General features: G+C 38.1%; 3 protein-coding genes across 3 annotated transcripts in view; 1 reads left to right on the top strand and 2 right to left on the bottom strand.

Moving 5' to 3' along the window:
- Positions 1 to 1,704, bottom strand: part of LOC141911693 (testis-expressed protein 10-like) — a 32,245-nt gene extending 30,541 nt beyond the window's left edge. The window contains exon 1 of the mRNA XM_074802693.1: positions 1,599 to 1,704. The gene's annotated coding sequence lies outside the window, so the exon portion shown is untranslated. The remainder of the gene's footprint in view (positions 1 to 1,598) is intronic.
- Positions 1,705 to 1,935: 231 nt separating this feature from the next.
- LOC141911811 (U1 small nuclear ribonucleoprotein C-like) lies at positions 1,936 to 11,706 on the top strand. Its single transcript, XM_074802865.1, has 6 exons — positions 1,936 to 2,021; positions 3,398 to 3,440; positions 5,077 to 5,185; positions 6,512 to 6,616; positions 6,699 to 6,818; positions 8,833 to 11,706. Exons 1-6 carry the CDS (start codon positions 2,014 to 2,016, stop codon positions 8,937 to 8,939), a joined length of 492 nt encoding a protein of 163 aa, XP_074658966.1. The 5' UTR covers positions 1,936 to 2,013; the 3' UTR covers positions 8,940 to 11,706.
- On the bottom strand, positions 11,488 to 14,379 carry LOC141911812 (uncharacterized). The gene is made up of 3 exons (XM_074802866.1): positions 14,239 to 14,379; positions 11,958 to 12,067; positions 11,488 to 11,706 (listed from the first exon to the last, which is right to left on the bottom strand). The coding sequence occupies exons 1-3, from the start codon at positions 14,297 to 14,299 to the stop codon at positions 11,488 to 11,490; spliced, it is 390 nt and encodes a 129-aa protein (XP_074658967.1). The 5' UTR covers positions 14,300 to 14,379.
- Between the last annotated feature and the right edge of the window lie 1,329 nt (positions 14,380 to 15,708).

The following is a 15,708-nucleotide window of genomic DNA, read 5'->3' as shown; positions in this document are numbered from 1 at the left end:
CATTAGGCTAATACTTTTTAGGACTAATCTATACTATTTAGTATGTGTGCCTCAGTTAATTGAAACTAGGGGTCCAGGGACACCATGCCCACTCCCACCCATGGGAGTGGTTTCAAATGCTCAACAATCTAACAATTTCAATATTCAACACCCCTGGTGACCATATACAAAACCAATGACCTTGAAACTCACCACAATCATAGAACATGTCATAAACAACAACTTTGCATTTGATCATGGTAACAAAATATGCCTAGGTACCAATATAATAAGGAAATACTAGGTTATTCTAATATTCAACGCCCCCTGGTGACCATATTCAAAACCCAATAACCTCGTCACTTACCACAATCATAGAACATGTCATAAACTACAACTTTGCATTCAATCATGGTAACAAAAAAATATGTCTAAAGGAAAAACTAGGTTATTGTACTATTCAACGCCCCCTGGTGACCATATAGAATATCTAATTTCCTTAAAACTCACCACAATCATAAACGATGTCATGAGCTACAACTTTGCAATCGATTGTGGTAACAAAATATGTATTGGTACAAATATAATATAGAAATACTAAGATATTGTATTATTCAACGCCCCCTGGCCAATACAAAAACCAATGAAATTGAAACTCACCACAGTCATAGAACACGTTATAAGCTACAACTTTCTAATTCATTCAATTTGACGAACCCCCAAAGAAGTCATTCAAGGCCTGAAACCCGGGCAATGGGCTGCTTCTATCGACCTGAAAGACGCTTAATTTCAAGTGCCGGTGCACCCGAAGTCACAGCGGTATCTCCGAGTAAAGTGAAAAGGCGTCCACTATCAGTTAACGTCGCTCCCCTTCGGCCTCAGTTCAGCCCCTATAGGGTATTTACCAAGGTCGTAAAGGCGTTCCAGAAAAGGCTACAAAGGAAAGGTATTCGTCTAGACAACTCACAAAAATTCCTTTATCTCGGAATGTTTTTTCGATCTCATCCGTGGGATAGTCCGGCCGGCGGACAGCCGAATAGAGAAACTCAAATCGGCAGTTCTCGGCTTGACCAGTGGAACACAGCGTTCCGCTCGTTTTTGGTCGCAGGTGTTGGGACAGATAAGTTCCATGTCTCTGATAGTCCCTCTTGTTTGTTGGTCCCTCTGGGTCGACTGCACGGGCGTACGCTGCAGAGGTTTTGGAAGACCTCCTGGTCTCGTTACGGCAAAGTCTGGGACTCCCAGCTGCCTCTGCCGCAGACCTCCTTCCAACCTCAGTCCTAACGCAGAAATTTGTTATCTTTGAGAATAATCTTACTTGGAAGCGGCGGATTGGATTATCAATCAATAACGAAGTTACGAACAGTTGAAGTGACATACCTATTAACCGATCCGACAGAGAGTTGGCTCCCTTGTCTTTTTATATATAGTACTTAGGATACTGGGGTCAAAATCCTTTTATTTGTGTCAAGTCCATGTGACACATGTGCATGGACGAATAAATTTTTAAATTGAATTTGATACTGCAATCTTTTCAAGAGCTCGAGTCGAAGTAACCGAGTAAAAAAAAGTGATAATGAGTCTAAGGATCTGACGACAAGATACGCAGAATACGATACCTTGGACAATTATGAAAGCTTATGAAGCTTCGTTGTTTTCTCAGTTCCTAAAGCAAAATCAGAAATTAGAACCCAGCGCCGGCAACAACCGCAACCTAATCAAATTCAAGTCAATTTAATTTATTCGACTGGGACCGCTAACTCAGTTCATTTTTGGTGGCTCAACTACCAACTAAAGGACACACTCTAAGAAGAATAGTGATGCGCATGTTACCGGAGATCCAATTTTGATGTCACACAGCGTGGGCAAAAGAATATTGATCAATAAATACATTTGTATTGTATTTCCGCATCCATCTCCTAAAAACGGTTACTCGTGACTGTGATCAAACCCTAGCCAGCGGCGAAACAACAAACAGTGTTTTAGAACCACGTCTCTTTTTGGAAATTTTGCACGAAGGAGACGTATAGAATTATGCCAAAGTATGAATTTAAGCAACGGACTTGCCAGATTATGTAGCTGAATTAGATCCTACCATTTTTGGCCGGCCGTATGGCCTACATTTCAAATAGTTAATGACAGCCGAGTGCGACGATTTCATTTTATTTTCAATATCAATTCAATTTAATAAATTCGCAGTGGATATTTTACCGTATACGGCAGAGTGTTTTATTTCCGCTATTTTACTGTACATCGTCGCTGATTGGCTCATTTACACTGTGGCACATATGCACAAAAGTGCGTGACTTAGAAAATTCAAGGAAAGAGTGCAGAAGATCCTCCCCTGGCAGGAATTCAAACCTGATGGCATCGAGATTGCCGCGGTACGAAACCCTGCCACATTATACCGTGTGCACAGCTACTGTAGCGTAATTGAATTACACTCCCCTCTATCGGCACACCGGGTGACTACTATTCTGAGCTTACCAAATGCCGAATTGCCGACTCGTGTGAACGTAACTGGCTGTCTAAGCGCCGTATAGGACTTCCAGTTATTTGTACCAGAAAGGACTAGCAGTTGACCTAAAAATCGATATTAAACTGTTTTGATATCCAAAAGGTCTTCGTTGAAAGGGGTTGGAAAAAGAAAAGTGACTCAATGATTTAAAAGTTTAAGAATATGTTTCAATTGATAGCATGATTTAAATCACGGGATCACTTTTTATTATTCAACCCCTTACAATGAAGACTTCTGGATATCCTTCAATACAGTGAAGAATGGATTGAAAATGATGTTTTAGGTCAGCTCCCTGTCCTTTCTGGTCCCAATAAGACTTTTATTAGGTATGCACTACCAAAAATGACTGAGCTAGGCCACCTCGTGTGTTCTCCAGTCAAGTTGAAATAGACATCAGTATGGCCGGGGGTGTAGCGATGCCATCCGGTTCAAATCCCTGCCGAGGCAGGGTCGGCCAACCAGAATCACAATGGCCGATTTACCTTGAAGTGTTCTTTCAGTAATTTCCCTATAATCTAATTTTGACAAGGAATGAACTTGTATTATAGGTGGCTGCCATTAAGTGGATATTGAATGACATTTTTTCTTTACATATATGGCCTTATGTTTTTGACAAAATTGAGTTGAATTTACCGAGGCAAATAACCGCGATAATAAAAGGCGATTGGCTGCGGCAATCAAAAATTGCTTCTGACGCGTATGCCATAAGCCCAACTGCCAGACCTTGTACATTGATTCCCAGTAGGCCTATGCATTGACAGGGGTAATAGTTTCATCATACAACACATATCACACAGAATAGGGGCCTATGTTCTACATATTTCTTAGATAAAAGGCCTTGCTGAACCCAAGTTAACTTTCGGCCAATCTTTGAATTAATGTTGTGTTTTTAACTTTCAGATATTTTTGTGATTATTGTGATACCTATCTCACACATGATTCGGTGAGTAATACTTCCTTTTCGATGTAGGCCTATGACACTAGGGCTTGTAAACTGGTTGGATTTTGTTTCCGGGTTGGTGATAATCTTGCAAGGATGGCGCTAAATTTGAACTGCAAATAAAGTCAAAATATGACAGAAATGCCTTGTGTTTATATTGTTTATTTGCAATAAAGTTCCTATAGACAATTGGTTGTTGAGTATTTATGCGGTGGCGAGCTGTCATTCAAACCACAGTTTACAGTTTTTAGCCCACCTGGGACTTAAGTCCCAGCGGGCTATTGCTTTCACTTTTCGTCCGTCGTCCGTCCGTAGACGGAATCCAGTTATTTTGGGCAGTTTTGAAGACGCTTCAAGGTAATGTCTTGATATTTGGTTTATACATGTATCTACCCTAGACACATCTTCAGCCCAAAAACTGGCCCTGTCAGAAATAAGATGGCCGATTGGCAGCCATTGTTGTTTGCCAAAATCGGCACTTTTTACACATTTTTGAGCTTTTTGAGGGAAATTTTGAAGACGCTTTGATCAATTACCTTGATCTTTCGTATATATTTGAATCCCCCAAGGGCCCATCAACTTAAGAAAAATTGGGTCGATTGGACTCAAGATGGCCGTCCTATGACCTTTTTAGTGGCCAAAAATGTAAATTTTGGCCCAAATTCTGAGTCCTGTAGCTTCCTACTGGTATGCCATTTCTCATTGCAATTTGTGATGGTATTCTTTGGAAAGGGATGTTTTATACCTGAGACATGTATTTTTGATCAGCCAATTATGGCACAAATGGCAGCCATCTTGGCGTCATCAGTACTCATTCGTAGGTGGGAAAAAGTTTTTCCACATTTTATTGATACCTAAGCATATTTTGTTACAACAATGTATTGGAAAGTTGTAGCTCATAACGTTTTGTATGACTGTGGTGAGTTTCAAGGTCATTGCTTTTTGTATATGGGCACCAGGGGGCATTCAATCATACAATACTTAGTATTTCTATATTATTGCTTCCACAATCAATTGCAAAGTTGTAGCTCATTACATCGTGTGGTGAGATTCAAGGACATAAGTTATTCTTTATGGTCACCAGGTGGCGTTGAATAGAAGAACTTGGTATTTCCTTATTAGATTGGTTCCTAGGGATATTTTGTTACCATGATCAATTGCAAAGTTGTAGTTCATGACATTTTCTATGATTGTGGTGAGGTTCAAGGTCATTGGGTTTTGTATATGGTCACCAGGGGTTGTAAAATAGTAGAATAACTTAGTATTTCCATGTTAAATTGGTAACAAGGCATATTTTGTTATCACAATCAATTAAAAAATCATAGCTGCTGACATATTCTATTGTGATGAGTTTCGAGGTCATTGGTTTATGTATATGGTCACCAGGGGGCGTTGAATATTGAAATTGTTATATTGTTGAGCATTTGAAACCCCTTTCCTAAGTGGGCATGATATCCCTGGACCCCTAGTTTAATATCGATGACATAACACAAAATTGTGAAAATTCTGACTTACTGGGGGGTGTTTGTATTTGACCTGAACTAATGATACAACATTGAACAATCCTTAAATGGAATTGAAAGTTCACATAGATTTCAATAACACAGCATAACTATCTTCTTAAATTTTTGGTTTTCAGCCATCAGTACGAAAAACTCATTGTAATGGCCGCAAGCATAAAGAAAATGTGCGAATATACTACACAAAATGGTTAGAAGAACAAGTTCAGAAACTCGTAGATGATACAAGTATGTACAGTGCTGATAGTAGTACTTATCAATACATGTAATAGTACATGTAGTTGTACTTTTTTGACGGCTGATTATGATCCCTGTAAGATAACTTCTATTTACTGTCTGATGATGTTTTTTATCATCTGCATGTATGCCAATACATACGTATAACTGCGGCAGCGTGCTGTAGCCGAGCCTAGCGATGCCATCCGGTATCCCTGTTGGGGAGGATGAGAGGTACAATGCCCGTGGCTAAGAAAGGAAGATCAACTTGGTGAACATTGAAAGCGGTGGAAATAAAGCCTAATAGCAAAAATCCAAATATGATATGTATGATTGTCACCGGAAAGTTTGGACAGAAAAAAAAACAATCTTTCAGTGATATTTTGAAAAGTAAATAGAAATTTTGGGAAACAGTCAAAGGTGCATTGAACTTAACTGGTGACCAGGCTTTTCAGGCATGGATCCAGGGCAATTCAATGACTACAGTACTGTGAAAAAAGGGGCACCAACTATGAAAAGGGCCAACTGGGTATCCATGCCCAGCGAGCGACATAGCTGCGAAGCAGATAAAGTGGGTCTTGAAATTTCATGTTATTCTAATGCATTTTCCAAGCTCTTGATCAAGGTAGAGGAGATACGTCAACAAGGCAGATTCCAAGTAAAAACTGACCTTAGCCTGCCTTTACTGGCTCTCATCAGTCTCTAACTCGGACTTCGCTCAACTGGGACAAAAATTTACGATCCCAATTTGTTCGAGTTAGGCAAGGTTTGAAACTGAAACAGTTTTTGCAAAATTGAAAACATTCATGACAGTTCTATTATCAATGAAATAGAACCGCAAATCGTGAAGAGATTCATCGCACTTATTCAAAGTAATTTAATAGGTTTTCCACGTTAGCTTATTTATTGTTCAATTAAAATCTGTGGTCGAAATACACTCGCGAGAATGTCTTATCTTTGTCTGTGGTCTCTCATTAGAAAATCAATAGTTCCAACTTTGGCATGTGTCTAATCAAAGGGGATGTGGGGTAGGGGGTTAAAACCAATTAGACAGTTATTCTAATTGACAGAACAAATAAAATTTTGAGATGCTCCCTTAATGTCTTGTAATAATACCAGTACAGAAGAACCCGCTTAATTGGGATCATTTGGGACCAACAAAATTCATCCGATTTACGTGAAATCCGTATAAGAAGTCCTTTTCTTGTAGGCCTATATCAATGAACAAGTAGCTTGCGGATAATGTCCATATTAGACCAATCGGGATTCAGCGGGTTTGACTGTATTTCAAATCATTGCTAAAAGTTATAGTCTAGATACATGAACTTATACTTTCAGCTGCTGCCTACAAGTCGGGTAAAATAAACACTAATCCATTCAACAGTGGAGGCCCTGGAAATGGACCTGCTCAAGGTGCAATGATTCCACCACCACCCAATCTAGGTTTGTACAACTGAATATTTTTAATTGACAGATTCTTCATTCGTATACACATGTGTTTTGAGTATCAATTTTATACTTGTAGGAGGAGCGATGCCCCCCAAAGCTTCAGCAGCACCTATGCCACCGATGGGTGGCCCAATGCCTCCGCACATGCCCCCTATGATGATGGGGCCACATGGACCGATGCCTCCCATGATGCCAGGTATTTCCACATTTTGCATACACTTATTTCAATCTTGCCAAAATGTCAATTGTCTCGAGTGGGGGTTTGGTCAGGGTGCAAGCCAAATTTCTGATTTATTCATCAAGGGTCGAGCATTTCATTCACTACTTCCATATAATCATGAAATATGCAGTCTTTCTGCTTATTTCACACCCAGTTAATTTGTTTGTTGGTTCCAATGCTTCTGTTACGAGACCCTTTTTTCCTACTTTTTGTATATGTGTGTGGGTCTGACTTTGAACTACCTAGCTTTCATTGAAATAGTGGGTTGATCTTGGGTACAACAGTGCAGTGTTTTTATTAATAGCCGGGTGTCAGGTCCTGGACCCGTCTGTCAGTCCTTTTAGACCCGGCTGATTTTTTCAACCAGACATCGTTCCTGAATGGCTTTTGTCAGCTATCAGCACGACCGTGTATTTTCTGGTCAGAAGTATTTGTGAATATATGCTTCACACAGAGTCACTCACGACTACTGCAGCGTGGTTTGACTCTACTCACTGTTGCTAGCTATGAGAAAAACGCGCCGTGACGCGCGTGACCTTGTTAAAGTTTTCCAAGAAATTGGCAATGTTCCAATCAGCTGTCAGCGAAGCTGGATGTGCCACACAAGTTGGCATGTTCAATGATTGCAAGGTCCGTAATCATTGAATTATTGAAAGGGAAATTCAAGGCCTTGAATTCAGCAAAGATCTTCAAAATCGATTTAGGGCCTTCAATTAAAAAATGTTGCAAATCTATAGATTTATGATAGTTTTTGTAATAATTGAAATCTTGGCAACAGTGTGACGATGTTTAATGTGAGATATATAAATAGTTTCGATAGATCCATGATCTTAGAAATCAATATATTTTATATAAGATTTTAAATTTTATTTTCTCCTTCAACCTTTCATTTATGCTGGTAAAATTAGTAGGCCTACTCCAACCAATTTAAAGGGCCTTAGTATGGGCATTTGGTCACTAGCTCAAAAAATTGCAAATTTCTTAAAAAGTTGCTGAAGTTGGCAGTGAATTTTACATAAGATGGTCAGTCAATGGCAGTGAAATTCACTTTTCTAGCCTGATTTTCTTGTAAAAATGCGTTTAAGTGCTTATATTTTTCCTATAGCCTTACAACTACGAACCCTGTTTTGGTCTCCAGTCAAAGTTGGTCGAGACCCGCTGTTTTACTAAATGACCTGACGGCTAAAATGATTAATGAAAACACTGCAGTGGTATGGGGGTCTAGTGGTGCAGTGCAAAGAATGGGTCCATTGGTTAAATTCTTTACAACTTTAAAGACTATAATTTACAAAGCGCTTGTTTAAAGTCAACACTTAACTCATTGCCTGCCAAAAGCGTAATGGTACCTTTGATATCTCCCATCACTTTCCTGCCAAAACTTAATGCCTTTTACTACTAAAACAGATTATCATCAGTCATTCTATGCAGTGTGTTAGTCATGTCATCTATTGAAAAGGGGGCTGAACGCGTATGCTCATATGCTCATATGCTCAAAATTCCCGATTTAAACCCCCATGTACATTAGTATATTTCTAAGGAGCCCCTAATGAGTACATACTTAACAATGAAAGATATTAACGAGGTCCAATGAAAACAAGAAGTCAAAAACTCTCTGATACAAACGACTGATTTTCTAAGTACGTACGCATGAACTACGGCAGGGATATTCATCAAAATCGCATGCCTTTCGTGCACAAAGTACCTACTTTCAACATTAACACTCTCCCTTTGAAAAGCATGTACACTTTGAGCTCACCCCTCCCCTCCCCCTGTACGCTTTTGTAAGGATATTTGACATCCAGTTCTGACTAGCGCCATCGTATGGGAGCATTTTAAACTAAATCCCAAATATTCCCTCTTCTAGGGGAACCCAAATACTCAAACAACACATTTGATCACGACAGACATACATCTGGTTGATGTCAACTTTCCAGCTGAAAATCATATGAAATATCATATTCATTTGTTTTTTGTTCGTTTCTCTATTAAGGCATGAGAGGTCCAATGGGTCCTATGATGGGACCGCCAATGATGGGACCACCTGGTATCCGTACTCCAATGATGGCTCCTCCACCTCAACAACCGCCGAAAAAGTAACTGGGCAACTATTCATGATAAGTTTGATAAGGATTTTTGACGAACAATGTATCCGATGGTTAAGCACTTTTAAGAAGAAAAGCTGTAGAAAGGGAAAAGTGGAGCATGGAAAATTTGATTCTATTAACCGTTTGTTGCGAAAGTGAAAGAACTCAGATACGGGTTTAATCTGATGTTTGATAACAAACTCAAAAATTTCACAAACGCGGATGAGAAATTTGTAACGAACTATCTACGAGAGATCAATAAATCGTCATGCTCCCGGAAGTTTATTGTAATTGACGTTCCATTTTATTGCATCAAAGATATTAATCCCAATCTATCAACATTGTTTGTGCCCATATGTCAGCCGAATTCAAATTGATATCCATCAAGGCTGAGACGAGTGACCAGTCGAATACACTTAACATACCACTTTTTTTGTTTTGGTTCCTGGATGATGCATTTATATCCCTAATCTGGTGTAATTACTATTGAAGCATTGGTTTATTTAGAAATCAGATAAATCCTCAATATATCTGAATCATTATTTGGATGGATCCTATTATTTTGATTCATTTTTTCCAGGTTCAACATCATTGTAACGAATTGAAATAATTTGTATTGGTTCCATCTAAAACTAGAATCTGACATTACTTAGGGTCCGTTTATTCATAAATGTTTGTAAAATATGGTGTTTATAATCTTTCTTGATTTTATCATGAACCAGATTAATTTCATGTATAGCGTCAGCTTTCTATCCGGAATGAAAGAAGTACCGGTAAACTTCGGCGTACTCGGCATTTCTTGGAGATGTCTGATGTTATCAGAAGCAATTTAAAAGCTGTGAGGTCTGACTGTGAGTGTGAGCAGAAAGTAACATTCTAGGGTATGCAGAGTCTGCTGTAACAACAATGATCATGCGATAAGGTTTTATTTCTGACAATTTCCACATATTATTGTGGGAAAAATGAACAGACATTCTAATACGAAAGTTGAATAAAGTACCGATAGTAATTGTCACGCTGTATTATTGATATTTTTCATATTAGCTCACTGAAGGAGCTGAGGTATGTAATTGGTTTAAAGCTACGTAATGGAAATTATTGACCTTTGAATTATTCAGTGGCCAATTACTTCTATTGGTTCGCAGCAACTCAGCCAATATTTTCCTCTGGCCCATTGAGCAAGCTACACTGCAATGCCGGACAATTTTTCTCACTATCAGGCAAAATAACTTTTCCTTTACAAATACTATGCCAACTGTTTTTGCCCAATTGAAAAGCTCACAATTATGTAGACACATTAGAGTAGTGAATTACATTTGGGTTCAATTCTGTGGCCCCTTTTCAAAAGGTAAAAATAGCTTAGCTTTGTAATTGCGGGATCATAGACAGGGCAGTCAAGTTTTGCCGCTGACTAATATTGATGTTAGGCCATGCAAAGAAATACCCTTGTTTCTCATCAGCCCTTTTTGGAAAAGTGACGAGGGCGGCAGGTTTTATATTTTTACCTCCCTTATGAAAAGAAAAGATAGAAATAAAAAGCCTTATCCAAAATTCCAAAAGTTATGAGGGCGACTATTTTTAATTTTTTTAAATGGGGAAATTTAGGTGTTAACACGACCTTGAATTGGACTGGAAAGCATCATTATCGAAATACCTGCCACAGTAACAATTGGGTGGGCAGTATGTGATTAGGTTGTTTATCGGAATGCTTGTGGAATCGAGTTTTCACTCTATAGAGTACCAGACCCGGTTGTGCAGTTAGAGTCAGAGTTAAAAGTTTATTTTCAATGAGTAAATTCTTGAGTCAAAAATACTTAACTCATAACAGTGGAACTGGGTCATGTTTAATGTTGATGGTGGATAAATCGTACTCTCATGTTAATTTTATGGAAGTCCACATTAAGAATTTTGTTTCTTGTTATTTTTACCGACACTTTGACGCGCGCACAGAAAATGAAACTGATGAGAAACAAGCAATTTCTTTGCGTGGCCTTATCAATCGATGAAGCATTGTTTGATAATTATAAGGCTTATTTTGATATTTTACATGTAGTTGAACCTCATAACAAACTGTGGTGGTACATGATATTTCTTTATTTGTCAAAGTATTACATTACTTATGTGACATTCATATATATGATAAAGGTGACGTTACTCGTCAACAACAAACCGCTTTCTTTCACTTAACATCCTAATGAGGTATTTCCCTGTTCTTATACTCAGACTGTGGGATCTAGTGCTCAATAAATCAATGAATTTGAATAGAAAATATTGTGTGTGCAAAGCGTTTCTTGCTGAGTTGTATCGCGTACAGCACAATAAAGTATGGTACTCGTCCTCAATTATTCTGGCACAAGAGTACAGATACATGTACAACAATCAATCACTTATAACAAAGAAAAACTATTTATTCTAAATGATTCGAAATTATTTCTAAATGACAAAATGTGTTTCATTCAAACTAGGTATAACTAACTAATTAATGTATTGGTTTTATAATGAAATTTTCTGGTCCACTCCAGTTTATCGTACCAAGGTTCCATCATTTAAGTACATTTCAATCAGATATTTTGTATTGTATGTACAATGAGGGCTACACAGACGGATATGAATGGGATAATTGTTGCGAATTTGTATTCTGTGCCATTACATGCATCTTCATTGCAGCAGTACATATCAACTGTGCCGACATTGTCTCTGTCATTATTCTGTTCATCATTGCAAGTTTTTGCACATCCTTTTGTTACATACTCCTTGTCTTGCGTCTTGCCGACCTTTTTCTGCAAAAAAAAGAATAACATGTAAAAACATGTCTTTATATAGGCTACTGGTAATCACACATATTAAATTTCCTGATTTCGGATTATTTTTATGAAACAAAAAATTAGATCATTGACGATGAAGTATGTAATTGATAAGTCAATGTGTTTATGTGTTTGTATTTGCTCTTGTAATATCAAACTGAAAAATAAAATGCTTAATCCTTTTAAGACAGTTGTTTCTTCTTGGCGTTCACATGGCGGATGCGTACAAAACAGTGAGCAGCTTCTTGGGTACAGAAGTTTTTCGCTGTGGTTTTATCGCCAACATTGCATTTATTGTCTTTACACGTGTAGGAGAAGCACACCAATCCTTCAGAAACTGAAAATATTTTTAGAAATGCATTTAGGCCTATGTACATGTTAAAGTTAACACCTTTCTACAGTAAATACGTCCATGAACCAAAAAATGTACTATACTTGTTCTAAAATACATTTGTATTTGTGAACATTGATTACTACCGTGGTGTAGTAAACGGAGCCACATTTCTCTAAAGGCAAATTGGTTGAACACTTAATTAATTCATTTGTACATTCAATTCCTCTGCAGATTTTTAATATATCTTTAATTCGTGTTAGGCCATTCAAAATTGATACCGCCTTTCTGATTTCTGGTTTCTTTTAAGTGATGAGGGAGGTATCGTTTTTGGTAACCAATTGAGATTTATTCCCCAATATCCCATGTTCTGCTATCTAAGGAAGTTTTTCTAGTGCATTTATGAACGTAGGCTATTGTTTCATATTAAAGTGTTTTTTTTTAATATAAAGTCATAATAATTATGAATTTTCAATGTATGAATATTGTATGAATTCATGAATAGTCATGCTGTTATTATGAATAATCAATTAAACAATTATAACAGAAGATGAGCATTGTGTTCTATGTTGGTCGAATTTGTAAACAAACATCGTTGCTTAATATTTCTTGTAACCTGAAAATATTCTCGGCTCGGAGTATAAGTCAAGGTCACGGTTTCAGTGGTAAAATCCGGGGTTTAAGACTAAAGTCAACCTCGCTTAATTCCAGTGTATCTCTTGGGACCGTGGTTTTTCTACGCATTAGACGTTATACGGATTTTATTTAATTCTTATTTTCTATGAATTATGTATAATTCGTAGCATTAATGATTGATCAATTAGTGCGTATAAACTACGAATTAAAACCTGCTAAAAATTGTTTCTACTGGCATTGGAACAAACGCCGCGTGTCGGAGCCATTTATTGTTAAGAAATAAATGGCAGGAAAATACGTCGCGTGGCTGACAGGTCACTGGCAGCAGGCCCAGACGCAGTTTCTCGGGAATGGTGCTGGGGTCCGCGTGCGTTGATCGAAATGACTGTGGCGAATAGACAGCAGTTTTACATGTTTCAAAATCGATAGGATGTCCGGCGTATCTTACTGAGGCAATATAGATGGAAGTTTGCTTTCTTACACACTTTTTATTTAGTCACCCAAATGAAAAAGAATTATCAAAAATAACACCAATGTTGACTACACTCATTGAGGGATAGCGAGTGTGATTACTTTGGTGAGTGTAGGATAAAATGTTTATTTTCAAATTCACTTCCTTATGCGGTGTTGTCATTGCTGGAGACCATACGTATGAACGTGATAATCTAGCTTTTACTACGCCAAGTAGGCTTAAGTTCTCTGTATTCATTCTCAATTCCTAGTCAGAAAGGAACCCTAGGACATGAACTCGCAGGACGTGGAAGATCTTCAGTTGCAAATGTTTATGCTTAGAAACGGGGGAAGGTTATAGAAATGCTTCCCAAACACTCTGAAGTCTTTTTAAGTGTTCAAAGTGTGTACATTTTTATGACGCTTCATTCAATTATCCTGATCTTCCTTGTATCCTCAAGGGGCCTTCGAAAAATTTGGTTGATCATACGCAAGATGGCCATCCTGACCATTCTCTGCCTGAATTCCGAGAGCTGAGGCTTCCTGATGGCATCGGACATTAATGTCCGATGCTACTGAACTTACGTAATAAGTTAGGTTATTGTACATAGCCAGTGTTACTGAAACCCGTTAGATCATTTGGTTTTCTGACAATTTTGAAAAAACCTAAAATCAATCTATTAATCCTCCAAACAGAAATCTTTGTACATTTGACGGATGAATTCCCTGGCCCTCGGTTGAAAGAAAATAGTTTAATTTGTTGGTGCACAGAATTACCGTTTGCTTTTCGCAATATTCAGAATTTGCTGAGAAAAGCTGCAGTTAACCTGAAATCCTCTAAAATGGAACCATTTTGAACGAAACATTTTTAAAAACGCCTAGGTTGTGGGGGGAGGGCACCTGGCCTCAAGCTACCAGGGGTGGATACAGCTTACCTTCCATGCCTTCCGGAAGGCAATTCAAAAATGCCCTTTTAAAATCAAAGTGTTGATTTTTGGTTAAAAAATCAATCTTTCTTCTGAGAAGTTGGTGAAGACAGATAAAAAGGGCACCATTGGTAGGCTACACATGTATGGTAAAAGGCAACTTACCCGTAAAACCTACTAGAATTACTGCTAATGCACATTCCGCTGAAAGTAATTTCATTTTCATTTCCCAGTTTAGAACACTTTAAGGTGTAGGCTACTGTACCGGGTACATGATATATATGTGCGATATAGACCCTGTTTATGTATTTGCCTTAGTGTTAAGGTTTTATATTTTCCATTATCTCCGATATTTTCTGTATCCAAAAACAGGTTTTCCTGAATACAATGACGTCTACGCGACGAATGGTAGAGGTAAATTGTATGGTATTATACATTAATCACGGAACTGGTTCGATATCTAAATCTGGAATAGACAGTGTGTTTTCGTAAAATGCACAACCTCTGACAGATCCACTTATTACGGCTTTACTGTAATTTGAATTAAGATTCAATTAGGGTGATTCATTATTGTGTTTGTTGAAATAAGAAATGATTGGGCCACCCATAAATGTATGATTCCGTGCCCATGAGTCCACTTTGTAACTGACCACCATAGTTCCCGAGAACCATGTCGATAAACATACGCAATGATCAATCATTAATTTGTACAAACATCAATAATAATGTATTTTGACGGGTAAGTATTGAAAGTAGGGTGGCTAAGCGTTTTTATTATTACTGTATGGGTGGACAAAATCTTAGTTGGCCTATGAGGCGTAAGCAGGATTTCCTCTGCATTTACGCGCTTATATGAACTAAACGCTCGAATTTCTTGATTTTACTACAGGATATAGAAGCTTTTGGAATAGTGGTCCCATAAAACCAGGTGCCGCCATCTTGGAAGTCATATCACTGCCGAGTTGGTCGATCGCAAAATGCGTTCCTGATCATGACGATCATGACTCCAAAACGAAACTCCGTGGTACGATTGAATATTCGAAACACCATTCAGGACCCTAAGAAACATTTGTTTGGGGCACATATCAACGAAAGTTTATCTGATGAAAAATTTGTTTCACGTTCATTTCGAATTTTGCTGCTAGTATACTCCTCCTGTCTAAAGGTTGGGTATGTGGGGCGAAAACCACTTCAATGCATTGCTTAAGATGCTGGCCTGTGAGCCATAAGCAGGATTTCCCTTGAATTTACGCGCTAATATGTGAACAGAGCACTCAAATCTCTTGTTTTTAGATATAGAAGATTTTGGTGTGGTTTGGGCTCGTTACCGTTCAGCAACTGCAGTCCCAGGATCAGCCATCGTCATTTAGAACTACTGCAATGCCCTTGGAATTTCCCACAAAATCACTTTCGAGAATGATAAAGGATTAGAGCATGATTTCTCGTTTCTAATTTGATCTTTGTTCTACATGTAGGCCTATTTGTATTTTTCAGTGCCAAATTTATTGGATGTGACATCAGGTGACCATCTCCAGGGCTCGCGATGCATTTAAGTGGTACAATCGGATTCTCAAATTCTTTGAGTGGTAAATTCACCATATAGATGAACCTAAAAGGTCTAGAGAAGTGATTTGC

This window comes from Tubulanus polymorphus, chromosome 10 (assembly GCF_964204645.1).
Source record: "Tubulanus polymorphus chromosome 10, tnTubPoly1.2, whole genome shotgun sequence".
In the NCBI taxonomy this organism is placed as follows: domain Eukaryota; kingdom Metazoa; phylum Nemertea; class Palaeonemertea; order Tubulaniformes; family Tubulanidae; genus Tubulanus; species Tubulanus polymorphus.
The sequence above is the reverse complement of the archived record's forward strand: the minus strand, read 5'-3'. Positions and strand labels throughout refer to the sequence as shown.